We start from the raw sequence: 15,148 nt of genomic DNA, 5'->3' as shown, positions 1-15,148 counted from the left end.
ACCAACAAGGTCTCCCACAGGAGCAGGAATCTCTCCCCCGGCATACCCACGGAGCGAGGTGCCACGCAGGGAGGGGCTGGTTCCCGAGAGGCCAACCTGCCTCCCAGTCCTGGGCCCTAGGGCTGGAGGAGGCCTCCTGGACACGGACACGCACGCACATGCACATGCACAGACGCTGCCTGGATTTTGTTTTGGGTTCTATCCCCTTGCTGCGGACCCTGGGTTGAAACCCATCGCACCGCGACCGCTGCCGCCACTGCGCGGGGCCCACACGCACCTGGTGCCCACAAGTGCCTGCAGGAGTCCTGGGGCCAGATGGCCTCCATGTACGTCAACATACGGAAACGGTACAAGTTGCTGCGCTTCAGCGAGGACTGTCTGTACCTGAACGTGTACGCGCCAGTGCGCGAGCCCGGGGACGCCCCGCTGCCGGTGAGTGCCAGGTCTCCCTCGCCCGTTATCCCACCGCCGCCCACCACCCCGCCCCGCTCAGGACCCGGCCTTCCTTGCCCAGGTGATGGTCTGGTTCCCGGGAGGCGCCTTCGTCGTGGGCGCCGCGTCTTCGTACGAGGGCTCTTACTTGGCTGCCCGCGAGAAAGTGGTGCTGGTGTTTCTACAGTACAGGCTCGGTGTCTTCGGTTTCCTGAGGTGGTGGGGCAGGGACCCTCTGGGACCGCAGCTCAGGGCGGAAAGGCGAGGACTGGGTGGGAAGGGAGGACGGGGCCTGGAGCGGGGATGGGGCAGGGCCGGCGGGCTAACTCCAAGGAAGTGGGTGTGGTCGCAGGAATGGGTTTTAGAGGGGCAAGGCTGGGCTGGGTTGCGGGGAGCCCAGGAAGGCAGCCCTACGCACCTCGACTCTCGAGGCCCGGGACCCTGACAGTGAACCCTGCACGCCCAGCACGGGCGACAGCCACGCGCGCGGGAACTGGGGGCTGCTGGACCAGATGGCGGCTCTGCGTTGGGTGCAGGAGAACATCGCGGCCTTCGGGGGAGACCCAGGAAATGTGACCCTGTTCGGCCAGTCAGCGGGAGCCATGTGCATCTCAGGACTGGTGAGAGCAATGCCCAGACGGATTCAGCACAGACAGGCTCTTCCGTTCCCACAAATGTATCCTCCACTGAACAGGCCGTGTGCAGATTTGCGTGTATAGCAACATGCCTGTCACAGACCTGCCCTCACCCCTGCCAAAGGGACCGCCCCTGACAGCCAAGGATGTCTCCTCTGTTCAGCGATATCACTGATGAGAAAACCAAGCTCCAGGAAGGGCAGTGCTGAGGCTTGGGGTAATCAGCAAATCCCTGCCTCTCCACATTCCCCCAGAACTCTATCCCCTGAACAGAGCCCACCATCTGCCCACTGGGCAAGGCCAGGACCTCACACCAGGCCTAGGAGCCAGGGAAATAAGTTGGACACAAGGCTTTGTCCCTGACTCCTATGTGACTGCTGACCTGGGATGTGCCTGGAATGTGGGTGTAATGTAAGGTGCCCTGTGAGGGGCACATGGCTGGGAAGTGAACACATCACACAGGGCCTTGCTGGCCACAGTCATAATAATACTCAACACTTGTGCACTTCCTGTATGCCAGGCATTCTCCTAAGCACCTATGTGTCATCATCCATGTAATTCCTTCACCAGTCCAAAATGAAAAGTGCTGTTGTCCCCCCATTCTACAGATAAAGAAACGAAGGCCCAGAGAATTAAGCAACTTTATCCAAACTTCACTAAAAAGCAAGGAAAGGTTTTTTGTTTTGTTTTGTTTTGTTTTGTTTTTGGAGACAGAGTTTCACTCTTGTTGCCCAGGCTGGACTGCAATGGCGCTTTGGCTCACTGCAACCTCTGCCTCCTGGGTTCAAGCGATACTCCTAAGCAGGGAAAGATTTTAAGCAGCAAAGTGACACACTCAGATGTCCTTTTAGAGAGATGTCTCAGCCTGCTGCATGAGACTGGGTTGGCAAGAAACAGGAACAGAGACTTGGAGAGCTACTGGGAGGGGCAGGGATAAGGAGAGTATATCCCAGGAGAGATCATGAGGGCTCGCTCTAAAGCAGGGCAGGAAAGACGGAGAGTACAGGATGACTCAGCATGATGCAGGAGGCCATATGGACAGGACTAGGGCAGCTGGGGTGTGGGAATAAGCAGAGATAGGGAAGGCCCCTGGGGCTGGGGGATGATGTGGGGTAAGGGATGCCACCCAAACAGGGATTGGCTGGAGAAGGTTTGGGGAACATGAAGTGTGAGGTATCCAAGGGACAGGATGGGAGGCCCTACATGTATTTGTTCCCCAAACTTGGGCGGTGGAGAGAGGCCAAGAGTCATCAGCACAGGTAACAAGCTGGAGAAGCCATGAGGTCCCTTCTACCTACCCCTTATTTCTAGCTCCAAAGCAGAGGGAGACACCTTTCCCACACCAACGGATTTCCTCCCACAATCTCACATCCCCTCTGGACCCCACTGGAGCCCACTGCACAAACCAGAGGCAGAGAGACCACTGGCTTTAGGTCTAGGACATCACCCTAGGACTCTTGACTCCCTCCCAGATGCTTGCCCTTCCTGGCTTCACTCAGGCTGCCTGCCCATGGCCAGATGCCCAGAACAGCCCAGGTGTCCCTACTTGGGCATCTCATGGGTGGCTTCCTCCCTATCCTTGCAGATGATGTCACCCCTAGCCTCAGGTCTCTTCCATCGGGCCATTGCCCAGAGTGGCACTGCATTATTCAAACTTTTCATCACTCCTAACCCACTCAAAGTTGCCAAGGTGGGTGCCTCTCCTTCCCCAGGGCTCAGCAAGGAGGGGCAGGATGGAAGGACCCCTGAGTATCCCTTCTTCTCTGTCTAGAAGGTTGCCCACCTGGCTGGATGCAACCACAACAGCACACAGATCCTGGTAAACTGCCTAAGGGCACTGTCAGGGGCCAAGGTCATGCGTGTGTCCGAGAAGATGGTAGGTAGAACATTTCAGCTGCCTGACTTGGCTGCCTGAAGGCCATCCTCCTATCCTGTTACCCAGCCACCTCCAACTACTTCCCCAGGGACCCTATCTCAAGAGCACACTGGGGAGACTTTCTTTAACTCTGATCCCTTCCTCTCCCCCACAGAGATTCTTCCAGTTGAATTTCCAGAAAGACCCTGAAGAGGTAATCCGGCCATATTCTGCAATTTGAGTATTTATTGAACACCTACTTTGTGCCAGGCACTTGGGATACTTAGGAAATTGTTCAGGCCAAGATCCCTTCCATAGTGGAGCTGATGTTACAGTGGGGAAGGACAATAAACCCTATAAATAAATAAATACATTATCCACCTCCTTAGAAGGTGATAAGTGAATAGCAAGGAATGAAGAGGGTAAAGGGGGGTTGGACATGTTGGGAGGTGCGGGTGGGTTCTTAAATAGAATGGATGGGGGATAGGGCAGGACTCACTGAAGGGACTCACTGAAGTGACGTTTAGCAAAGATTTTCAAGAGGTGAAGAAGTGAGCTACACAGATACCAGCAGTAAGCATCCCAAGTCTACGTAGCTTGGTCCTGCCAGCCCCATGCATTTGCCAAATCAAAGAGCCTAGGCTAGAGCAGCCTCTGAAGAGGTACCCAAGGTCACAAGGACCCTGGGAGGATACTTGAGAAGACTAGCTGGAAATGCCCTTTGCCTTGTAGATTATCTGGCTCATGAGCCCTGTGGTGGATGGTGTGGTGTTGCCAGATGACCCTTTGGTGCTTCTGACCCAGGGGCAGATTTCATCTGTGCCCTACCTTCTGGGTGTCAACAACCTGGAGTTCAATTGGCTCGTGCCTTATGTAAGTGAGTAGGAGTTCAATTGGCTCTTGCCTTATGTGAGTACCACAGTGGAGGCAGGGAAGGTTGCCTCTTGGATGGTGCTGGGCACCACGTCAGATGCCAGTAGCCTCTCTGGGGATGCCCATATGCTTGGGGGCCTCCTGTAGTCCCTGTACAGTGAGAACCAGCCAGGAATGATGGAGGGGAAGAAGGGAGAAGTGTGGCCTTGGAAGTTTGAGGGCCCCAAATTCATGGGTTATGATGCTCATTCCCAAGCCTCTAGGCAACTGCAAATCCTGAAGCCCTCCCTTGCTCCTAGGTCAGGGTAGATGCCCCAACTCAGGATGGACCGCTGCTCAGTACCGCTTCAGCTCTGGCCCAGGTGGTAGTGATGGGCAGGATGGGAGGAGCGGGGCAAGAGAGAGTCACGGGCCCTTCCTGTGCTGTGTGCTCTGTCTGAGAACTCATCATTAGATGGGCAAGACCCTTGGGGCCTTTGTGGCTCTGGCCAGAATCCCTCCTAATGCCCAGGCCTGACCCACACCAGGGTCCTTGTCTTGTGAACAGATCATGAAGTTCCCGCTAAACCGGCAGGTGATGAGAAAGGAAACCATCGCCAGGATGCTGTGGAGTACCCGCACCCTGTTGGTGAGAGGCCCAGCTGACAGGGGTGCTGTTTAGACAGGCTGACCCCCCCCTTTTTTAACCTAGTAGCTGCTCTTTGCAAAGGGGCTTGCGGCCAGGGTAAGGATCTTTCTCAGAAGGCCTGGGGTTTGGTGTGGAATCAGATGGCTGCTTTTAGGTAAGGACCCCAGACATGCTCTGGGTCATAGGGGCAATTGTGTAGCAAAATCAGGGGTTACAATCAGCAGAGATGGAAACTTTCCCAGGAAGCTCCCCTTTTTCACCCTCCCAGTTCAAAAACTCCTGGGGGGCTGAGCCTGGGTCCAAGTCCCTGGTAGGCCCACCTCTGGCCCAGCTGGCACCCAGGCCTCAATAGGTGTGGCCTCCCCACCCAGAATATCACCAAGGAGCAGATACCACTTGTGGTGGAGGAGTACCTGGACAATACCAATGAGCATGATTGGAAGATGCTACGAAACCGTATGATGGACATAGTTGAAGATGCCACTTCTGTGTATGCCACACTGAAGACTGCCCACTACCACAGAGGTATGCAAGGTCCCCAAGAGTAGCCACACTGGCCCCATCCACTCTCTAGCTGTACTGTTTACCAATAGGGCTTATCAATGGCTCCCCTGCCTTCTCTATACTTCTGGGCTAGTATAGGATTCTAAGATAACACAGAGGAGGCAGCATGCTACCAACTATAAGAGGGGAAGGGCCCAGGCCCAGGCATGGTGGCTCACACCTGTAATCCCAGAACTTTTGGAGGCCAGGGTGGGTGGATCATTTGAGGTCAGGAGTTCTAGACCGGCCTCACTAGCATGGTGAAACCCCGTCTCTACTAAAAATACAGAAAAATTAGCCAGATGTTGTGGCACATGCCTGTACTATAGCATGTCCCAGCTACTTACCTGGGAGGCTGAGGCAGGAGAATCACTTAAACCCGGGAGACAGAGGTTGCAGTGAGTTGAGATCACGCCACTGCACTCCAGCCTGGTCAACAGAGCGAGACTCCGTCTCTATATAGTTAGATAGATAGATAGATAGATAGATAGATAGATAGATAGATAGATAGATTTATGTATGTATATATATTTAAATATATACATATATATTTATATGTGAGGAAGTGCTTTTCCTTAGGAAGAAGGGCAGGAGATCAGGCGATCCAGAGGAGCAGCCTGGGGTGGTCAGAGAATGCTTCTGGCTGAGAGGAAAAGCTTAGGGGCACCTTGAAAACCCAGGCTGACTAGGGTTTGGGCAACATGTGGGTGACAGGTTAAAGGTGGGGTTGGAGAATGCAGACACTGAAGACCCTTCAATATGAGACCAAGAAAGGTTCAGAACAGGGAAGAGGAAAGGCTTCCATGAATCTGGCCACAATCCTGTGAATTAGCTTTTAGTATTCTCAGTCTGCAGATAAGGAATTATTGACATAATTCAGACAGGTGGAGTGGCTTGTTCTAGGTCACACAGCAAATGAGTAGTACAGATAGGATTCAAGTCTGCCCCCTTGACTCTGAAGCCAAAGCTCTTTTTCCTTCTTGATGCAGGTGAGTGGGACACATGGGGTGGATGGGAAGCCTCAGCTGAGGCTTTTTCTGCAGCCCTCCTCAGTTTCCCTCTTCACAGATGCCAGCCTCTCTGTCTACCTGTATGAATTTGAGTGCTGCACTTGTGGAATGATCCTCAAACCCCGCACTGATGGGGCAGACCATGGGGATGAGATGTACTTCCTCTTTGGGGGCCCCTTCGCCACAGGTACAAAGGCCCCACCTGATACCCCCACTGGGTGTCCAGTCCCCTACCTCTTAATGCAGACCCACCCCTCCATCAGCTGGCCACGGGGAGCTCCCCAGTTCCTAATCTGGGATGCTCTCTCAAATGAAAGTCTTCTGCTCCGGAGGCAGCAGCAGCAGCAGGAGTAGGGTGGGATGTCAGCATCCCCTGCTCTGTCCAAAATGCCACATCCTATTTTGCCCCCAGGTCTTTCCACGGGTAAGGAGAAGGCGCTTAGCCTCCGGATGATGAAATACTGGGCCAACTTTGCCCGCACAGGGTAAGTCTGCCCTCTGACATATCTGGGCATTCTACCTGCCCAGTGTTGGACCTGATGGCCAGCTGCTTCAGATATTTGCCCCAGCATGTCCTACAGAAACTGCCCCCAGGCTGGGCAGGAACCGACTGCTCAGTCAGCCCCACCAGAGTGCCCCTTCCTCCTCAGCTTCCCCAGTCATTCACCAGATCCTAAATATCTCTAGAATGTGTCCTTCTTGATCCTTGACCCACACTCTTCATTCACTCAAGCATTCCACAGTCATTCCCCACTGCTCTCTTTTGGGCCCAGCCCCAGTACTGGGAGCTGGAATTCAAGGATGTTGCAGACATGAGCCCCATCCTCCAGCAGCTCACCACATAAAATCAGGAAATTACAAGCTGGCACACTGAGAGCTGTACTGGGGGAGCACAAGGCACTTTGAGAGCACAGAGGAGGTGTCTGGGCCAGCCTCGGGGGTAGGCAACATGTAAGGGGGACTTTGGCTAGCTTTGTGACTATTTTCTTAGAATCTCACCCTGTTACCTCAGGCTGGAGTGCAGTGGCATGATCCCGGCTCACTGCAACCTCTGCCTCCCAAGTTAAAGCAATTTTCCTGCCTCAGCCTCCCGAGTAGCTGGAATTACAGGCCCCTACCACCACGCCCAGCTAATTTTTGTATTTTCATAGAGACAGTATTTTACTATGTTGGCCAGGCTGGTCTCGAACTCCTGACCTCAAGCAATCCACCTGCCTCAGCCTCCCAAAGTGCTGGGATTACAGGCGTGAGCCACCACCGCACCTGGCCTCTCCTTTCAATCCTTCCTCCTTAAAACACTCAAAGTGTCTTTCTTTTTCTATTTTTTTTTTGAGACGGAGTTTCGCTCTCGTTACCCAGGCTGGAATGCAATGGCGCGATCTCAGCTCACCGCAACCTCCGCCTCCTGGGTTCAGGCAATCCTCCTGCCTCAGCCTCCTGAGTAGGTGGGATTACAGGCACGCGCCACCATGCCCAGCTAATTTTTTGTATTTTTAGTAGAGACGGGGTTTCACCATGCTGACCAGGATGGTCTCATCTTTTTCTATTTTTTTAAATTAATTATTTATCTTTAAGACACAGTCTTGTTCTGTGAGTGCAGTGACACAACCTCAGCTCACTAAAACCTCTGCCTCCTGTATTCAAGCGATTCTCCTGCCTCGGCCTCCTGAGTAGCTGCAACTACAGGCGTGTGCCACAACACCCAGCTATTTTTTTGTATTTTTAGTTAGAGATGGGGTTTCGCCTTATTACCAAGGCTTGAACTCCTGATCTCAGGCAATCCGCTCGTCTTGGCCTTCCAAAGTGCTGGGATTATAAGCATGAACCACCACACTCAGCCACTCTTTTTTAAATTTTTTTGAGACAGGGTCTCACTCTGCTGCCTAGGCTAGAGTGGAGTGGTACAATCACAGCTCAGTGCAGCCTTGACCTCCCAGGCTCAAGCAATCCTCCCACTTCAGCCTCCCAAGTAGCTGGGACTGCAGGCACACACCACCATGCCTGGCTAATTTTTGTATTTTGTAGAGATGGGGTCTTGCTATTTTGCCTAGCCTGGTCTCCAACTCCCGGGCTCAAGCAATCTTCTCACCTCAGCTTCCCAAAGTGCTGGGATTATAGGCATTAGCCACCACACCCAGCCTAAGGGGTCTTTCTGAAATAACATTTAGCCATGTCATTCACCTGCTTAAAGCTCTTCATGGCTTCTCTGCCTCCAAGATGAAGTCCCAGATCCTCAGCCTTGCATGAGAGGCCTTTCAAAATCTTTCCTATTCTCCTTTCCACCTCCATCCCTTTCACACACACACCCTGTTTTTACCTCTTTATTTGTGCTTCCTTAAAAGCGTTGGCCTTTTATTATTTATTTATTTATTTATTTTTGAGATGGAGTCTCGCTCTGTCACCCAGGCTGCAGTGCAGTGCTGCAATCTTGGCTCACTGCAACCTCTGCATCCCAGGTTCAAGCGATTCTCCCCGCCTCAGCCTCCCGAGTAGCTGGGACTACAGGCAAGGTGCTCGAGCTAATATTTGTATTTTTAGTAGAGACGGGGTTTTACCATGTTGGCAAAGATAGTCTCGATCTCTTGACCCTGTGATCTGCCTACCTCAGCCTCCCAAAGTGTTAGGATTACAGGCGTGAGCCACCGCAACCGGCCACCTTGGTCTTTTATATCAACCTGGCACATACTGTTTGCTCTGCCTGGAAGGTCCGCCACACTACATACTTTCCTACTCTTTCTTAAAGAGCTAAGTATCATCTCCATAAAGCCCTCTGGAACCCCAGCTCCCAAGGGCAAATTAAAGGAGGGAAGGGTGAGAGAAAGAAGCAGGATGAAGAGGAACAGAGAGAATCCTCTCTTTTTCCCTTCTGGGCAGAAACCCCAATGATGGGAATCTACCCTGCTGGCCACGCTACGACAAGGATGAAAAGTACCTGCGGCTGGATTTTACCACAAGCGTGGGCAAGAAGCTCAAGGAGAAGAAGATGGCTTTTTGGATGAGTCTGTACCGGTCTCAAAGATCTGAGAAGCAGAGGCAATTCTGAGGGGGCCGTGCAGGAAGGAGCCAAAGAAGCATTTGCCCCACCACCCAGGCCCTGGGGAGACTGGCCATGGACATACCTGGGGACAAGAGTTCTGCCCACCCTAACTTAGAACGTGCAGGAGCTCCCTGTTGCCTCCAGGCCAGAGCAAGAGCTTTTGCCTGTTACGTGGGCCCTGTACCACCCTCTCCAGCCTGACATCCCATGATGCCCCCTACCTCACTGCTGACATCCGGTTAGGCCAGGCCCTGTCAACACCATGCTGTGCCCAACTCTCCAGCCTCAGACAACCTCTTTTATCCCTTCTTCAAAGCCTCCCACCCTTCAGTATCTCCTTGTAGCTCCTTCTTATGGGAGGTCAACCCAGACTACCACTGCCCCTGTCCCTGCACCCAGCTTGGCATTTACCATCCATCCTGCTCAACCTCGTGCCTGTCTGTTCATTGGCCTGGAGGCCTTGGGCAGGTTATCTGTGACATGGAGCAAACTTTTGATAGTTTGAGATCTTCTCTCCCACCCACACTTATCTCCCCCAGGGCCACTCCAAAGTCTATACACAGGGATAGTCTCAATAAAGAAGTGTTGATTTGACCTCAATGTCTATGTTGTCTCAATCTGAGCCCTGGGAGAAAGTGAGAATTGCTGCCTGTTTCTTAGTGGGCTATGCCTGGATGCTACACTAAGTCAAGGGCAGGTGCTACTGCAAAGTTGCCTGGGGTACAAAACACTTGGTCTCAAGTGCACCCCTGAGGACAGCAGGACAGCCACACCCCACACTCACTTGTCCATCAGTGTAGGTCTTAGTGCTGCATCCAGATTCCTCTGGCCTCTCCTGCAGCCCATGTATATCTCAGCCTGTCCCAGTTTTTGTTTCGTTGTTTTGTGGGGTTTTTTTTCTTTTCTTTTTTTTTTTTTTGAGATGGAGTCTCACTGTGTCACCCAGGCTGGAGTGTAGTCGCACGATCTCAGCTCACTGCAACCTCCGCCTCCCAGGTTCAAGCAATTCTTCTGCCTCAGCCTCCGAGTAGCTAGGATTACAGGTACCCACCACCAGGCCCAACTAATTTTTGTATTTTTAGTAGAAACGGGGTTTCACCATGTTGGTCAGGCTGGTCTTGATCTCCTGACCTCATGATCCGCCCACCTCAGCCTCCTAAAGTGCTGGAAATACAGGCATGAGCCACCGTGCCTTTTTTTTTTTTTTTTTTTTTTTTTTAGATGGAGTTTTACTCTTGTCACCCAGGCTGAAGTGCAATGACGCAATCTTGGCTCACAGTAACCTCTGCTTCCCGAGTTCAAGCAATTCTCTGCCTCAGCCTCCCGAGCAGCTGGGATTACAGTTGCCCACCACCATGCCCAGTTAATTTTTGCATTTTTAGTAGAGATGGGGTTTCACCATGTTGGCCAGGCTGGTCTTGAACTCCTGACCTCAGGTGATCTGCCCGTCTCAGCCTCTCAAAAAGCTGGTATTACAGGCGTGAGCAACCATGCATGGCCATTGTGAGCTTTTTGGTGATAAAATACAAATAACAAATGTTACAATTTTAACTATATTTAAATGTTCAGTTCAATAACATTTAGTACATCCACATTGTTGTACAACCATTACCACTATTCCATCTTTAGAACTTTTTCATCACTTAAACTGAAACTCTGTACCTATTCAACAATGACTCCCTGTTACCCACTCTTCCTAGTCCCTGGGAACTCCTATTCTACTTTCTGTCTCTATGAACTTGACTCTTCCAGGTACCTGATATAAGTAGAGTAATACAGTATTTGTTCTTTTGTGTCTGGCTTATTTCACTTAACATGATGCCTTCAAGGTTCATCATGCTGTAGCATGTATCAGAATTCCCTTCTGTTTTAAGGCTGGGTAATATTCCATTGCAGGTATATACCATATTTTGTTTATCCATTCATCCATTGATGGGTATTTGGGTTCTTTCCACCTTTAGGCTATTGTGAATAATGCTGCTATGAACACTGGCATAGTGTCCCACAGTATTTTTGTCCCAAACTAGTGTGGATTAGGCCCTTTATTCTGAGAGGTTCCTGAGTCTCTGGGGCAAACAGAAGCTGCATAGATCTGTAGGATGAGGCACACCTATCCCCCATACCCCAACATCTAACCTCCAAAGCAAAGGGATGGTAGAGGAGGAGAGAAGCCCCTTTCAAGCAAACATTAATCCTCACAACAACCACGGATCTTCTTATCCCCACTTTACAGATGAAGAAACTGATGTATTGAGACATTAAAAAGCCTTGCCCAAGGTCATGAGCTAGTGAGGGCAGAGCAGGAATTGGTTCGAGGCCTGTCTGAGGCACCCTGCCACCTCCATCCAGACCTGGGGCAATCTCTGAGGGAGGGTGGCTACCACAGGAGATGTGGCAACTCTAGTCTAAGGAAGCACAGCCAGAGGATGTCCCAGGCAACCAAATAGCCCCTCATCAGCAAGAAGCCAGAGTGGGGGCTGCTAGTTCAGCTCCCGGAAGGTGGTCCTGCAGCAGCCAGTGCAGAACTCAACTGCTGCTCAGCTCCAGCTGGGCCTGATTTCACTCCGGTTGTCCACAAGGGACATCCCGACCTGAAGGTCTTTGGGTACTTCCCCTGTGGCCTGCTGGCACATCCCAGGAGCTAGCCCAGGCCTGCTTCTGACGGTTCTTCCTGATTTCTCACCTGACAAAGATTCTATCCTTGACCAAACTCTACTCAGACTTTCCTGAACTTTTTCAGCTAGGCCTGACTTTTTAGCAAGATTCCTTCTAAGTCACTTTAACCAGAGCCCCCACCCTCCATATCTGATCACCTTCCATAATACAATTAAGTTCCTTAGCCTGGGCTGGGTGAGGTGACTCATGCCTGTAATCCTAGCACTTTGAGGGGCCAAGATGGGCAAATCACTTGAGCTCAGGAGCTCAGGACTAGCCTGGCCAACATGGTGAAACTGCATTCTACTAAAAATACAACAATTAGCCAGGTGTAGTGGTGGGCACTCAGCTACTTGAGAGGCTGAGGCAGGAGAATCCGCTTGAACTCGGGAGGTGGAGGTTGCAGTGAGCTGAAATCATGCCACTGCACTCCAGCCTGGGTGGCAGAGCAAGACTCTGCCTAAAAAAAAAAAGTTCCCTAGCCTCCATTATCCCCCAGGTGATGTCTGGTCACCCTGGCCTGCCTGCAGCAAGAATCCTATTGGATGGGCCTAGCCAGATCCCCCTTATCTCTGATATTTGCTCTTAGTAATTTTCCATCCACTGACCCAACCTTGCTCCTTGGCTGTAACTTCTCACTTGTCCATGCTGTATTCAGAGTTGAGCCCAATCTCGCTCCCCAACTGCCTGACTGCAAAACCCCATTGTGGCGATCCCTATGCCTATTTCTTTTTCTTTTTCGTTTTTTTCTTTTGAGGCAGGCTCTCCTCTGTTGTCCAGGATGAAGTGCAGTAGTGCGATCACAGCTCACTGCAGCCTCAAACTCCTGGGCTCAAGCAATCCTCTCATGCCAGCCTCCTGAATAGCTGGGACCACAGGCTGGCACCACCCGCCTAGGCTAATTTTTTTTTAAATTTTTGGGCCTGATGTGGTGGCTCATGCCAGTAATCCCAGCACTTTGGGAGGCTGAGGCAGGAGGACTGCTCAAGAGTTTGAGACCAACCTGGGCAACACTGCAAGACCCCATCCTTACAAAAAATATTAATTAAAAAAATTAGCCAGGTATGGTGGCATGTCCCTGTAGTCCCAGCTACTAAAGAGGCTGAGGTGGGAGAATCGCTTGAGCCCAGAAGGCTGAGGCTTCAGTAAGCTATGATCACACCACTGCACTCCAGCCTGGGTGACAGAGTGAGAGAACCTCTCTACCGCTTTGGCCTCCGAAAGTGCTGGAATTACAAGTGTGAGCTACTGGCTCGGCCCCATGCCTATTTCGATGGTCCTGAATAAAGTCTGCTTTACTGAGCTTTAACAAGGATCATGAACGATTTTTCTTGGACGCCCCTCCCTCCTCACGCGGCAGTCTGAATGCTGGGCTGCCCCTGCTTCCCACAGCCCCGGCTCCACACCCTCCCCATTCACCCAGGAAGGTGTCCCTCTTCCGGTCAGCTCCTCCCTGGGTTGCACTGCTGGATGACGGAGGCGGGAGGTCCCACCTTGTCTTCCTGTCCCCACTCAGGTCCTACCACGGCCAGCCGGAGTCGCTCTTGAATCCGTTGCCAGGCCCCATCCCACGTGGATCAGTGCGCAGAATAGACCGGAATTTGGTGAAAGCCTGAGGACACTTCTGAGTCTTGCTCGTAGCCTCCTTAACCACCCCCGGGATTTCACCAGCCCGCTCGCCCGCGCCGTCGCAGGGACTAAGGAGCGCGGGCTCTACGCTCGCGCGGGCTCAGGCGCACACGCGCCCCCTGCCGGCCGGGCCGCCCACCTCGGGCTGAGCCGAGCTCCTGGTTCCGGAAGCAGCACCCCAGCGTCTACCCCGCCACGCCCCCACCTTCCACCCGCGAAGCAGCAATTACTGGCCCAGGCGGCTGGGAAAGGGCCAATTAGCGCAGGAGACTCGGCCCCTCTGCGGGGTCCCTGCTGACCGCAGCCGCCGCAGCGCTGCCTCAGCCGCGGGGCCCCAGCCTCCAGCCTCCCGCCCGCCCGCCGCGGCCCTCCCGGCCTGGCCGACAGCGCCGGCTTCCTGGGATCCCCGGGGGACGCGCCGTCCGGCCTCCCGCCAACTGCAGTCACGGATCCAGCCGCCTGGCGCCAGCTCAGAGCCTAGGCGGACGTGTGGACTCCGGGAGCTGAATCTCGCCGCCGCTGAATCTAGCGAGCTGCGCCCCCGACCGCCTGCGCCTCGGCGCGGGCCAGCAGTCTCCAGCCGGGGGCGGCTCAGTCCAAGCTCTCTTGCCTTCTCAAGGCCCTCCTCGCTTCTTCCGACCTCCAAGGCCCGGTTCTGGGCTGGCGGGCCTGGAGCAGTTCCTTGCTGGTGGCTACGGCAGGGCCACGCTTTGGAAACCCACCGCTGGTGCTGGACGTGCCCCGCGACAGGGACATGGGTATGGTGGGGAGTGGGCAACACGGGGACACAAGCACTCACTACTGACAGTGAATTCATGGACTTCTTCCTGTGGGTCCCTCCCCTGCCCAACCTGACTTACCCCCTAAAGGCTTTGGATACCCAACAATAATGGGTCCTACCCTCCAAGATCCTGTATGGGTGGAGGCTCCAGGAACTTGGTAGGACCTCAGGCTAAAGAAAGCCCTAAGGTCCAGGGAGGGAAGCAACGTGTAGAAATAAAAAGGGGTGGGGCCGGGCGCGGTGGTTCATGCCTGTAATCCCAGCACTTTGGGAGGCCTAGGTAAGTGGATCACGAGGTCAGGAGTTCGAGACCAGCCTGGCCAAGATGGTGAAACCCTGTCTCTACTAAAATACAAAAAAAAATTAGCCGGGCATGGTGGTATGCATCCTGTAGTCCCAGCTACTCGGGAGGCTGAGGCAGAAGAATCGCCTGAACCCAGGAGGTGGAGGTTGCAGTGAGCTGAGATCATGCCACTGCATTCCAGCCTGGGTGACAGAGTAAGACTCCGTCTCAAAAAAAAAAAAAAAAAAAAAAAAAGGAGGGGTGGCTGGAAGAGGGAGTTGTAGGGGACAGATGCTACCACTTCAAGGCTTTCCCTTGCCCCAACCAACTCCCTTCCAGCTGAAGCTGCTCATACTGGGGCCCTGGAGTAAGGGACAAGGTGGGCCTGAGCCCAGTACATCCTCTGCAGGAGGCTGAAATTTCTAGAAGCAGTGGGAGAGGAGGGTTTAGTAGGAAGGTCCACAGGTGAGGTTGGCCAAAGAGATCCTGCTGTTTCCCCAATCTAACCCAGTGCCACATGGGACTGGGCTAGAAGGGCTGAGGCAGGACCAGCCCTGGATGCAATGGCCTTTTCTGCGTGTTCTCCCTCTGCTCCCACCCTGTCAGGTCTGGAAGCTTGGGAGCCGTGCTCTGAACCCTTATTCAAGTCTTGTTGAGCCAGACTTTCTTTGGGAAAGTGGGGACCATGTCTCTAAAGGAACCAGAACTCCTTCTTTCCACGAAGGTCATTAACTGTGTGGAGAGGGAGAGAGCCCTGTCAGAAATTGGGGGATGTGGACTGAACGGT

General features: G+C 53.0%; 1 protein-coding gene across 1 annotated transcript; it reads left to right on the top strand.

The window, feature by feature from the left end:
- Window positions 1-291: 291 nt before the first annotated feature.
- CES4A (carboxylesterase 4A) lies at window positions 292-9,595 on the top strand. The gene is made up of 12 exons (XM_003936279.4): window positions 292-432; window positions 515-648; window positions 899-1,052; window positions 2,653-2,757; window positions 2,839-2,943; window positions 3,098-3,136; window positions 3,655-3,795; window positions 4,343-4,423; window positions 4,795-4,948; window positions 6,035-6,163; window positions 6,389-6,461; window positions 8,851-9,595. Exons 1-12 carry the CDS (start codon window positions 316-318, stop codon window positions 9,017-9,019), a joined length of 1,401 nt encoding a protein of 466 aa, XP_003936328.2. The 5' UTR covers window positions 292-315; the 3' UTR covers window positions 9,020-9,595.
- Window positions 9,596-15,148: the final 5,553 nt, after the last annotated feature.

The sequence above is a fragment of the Saimiri boliviensis genome, chromosome 1, assembly GCF_048565385.1.
Source record: "Saimiri boliviensis isolate mSaiBol1 chromosome 1, mSaiBol1.pri, whole genome shotgun sequence".
NCBI lineage: Eukaryota > Metazoa > Chordata > Mammalia > Primates > Cebidae > Saimiri > Saimiri boliviensis.
The sequence above is the reverse complement of the archived record's forward strand: the minus strand, read 5'-3'. Positions and strand labels throughout refer to the sequence as shown.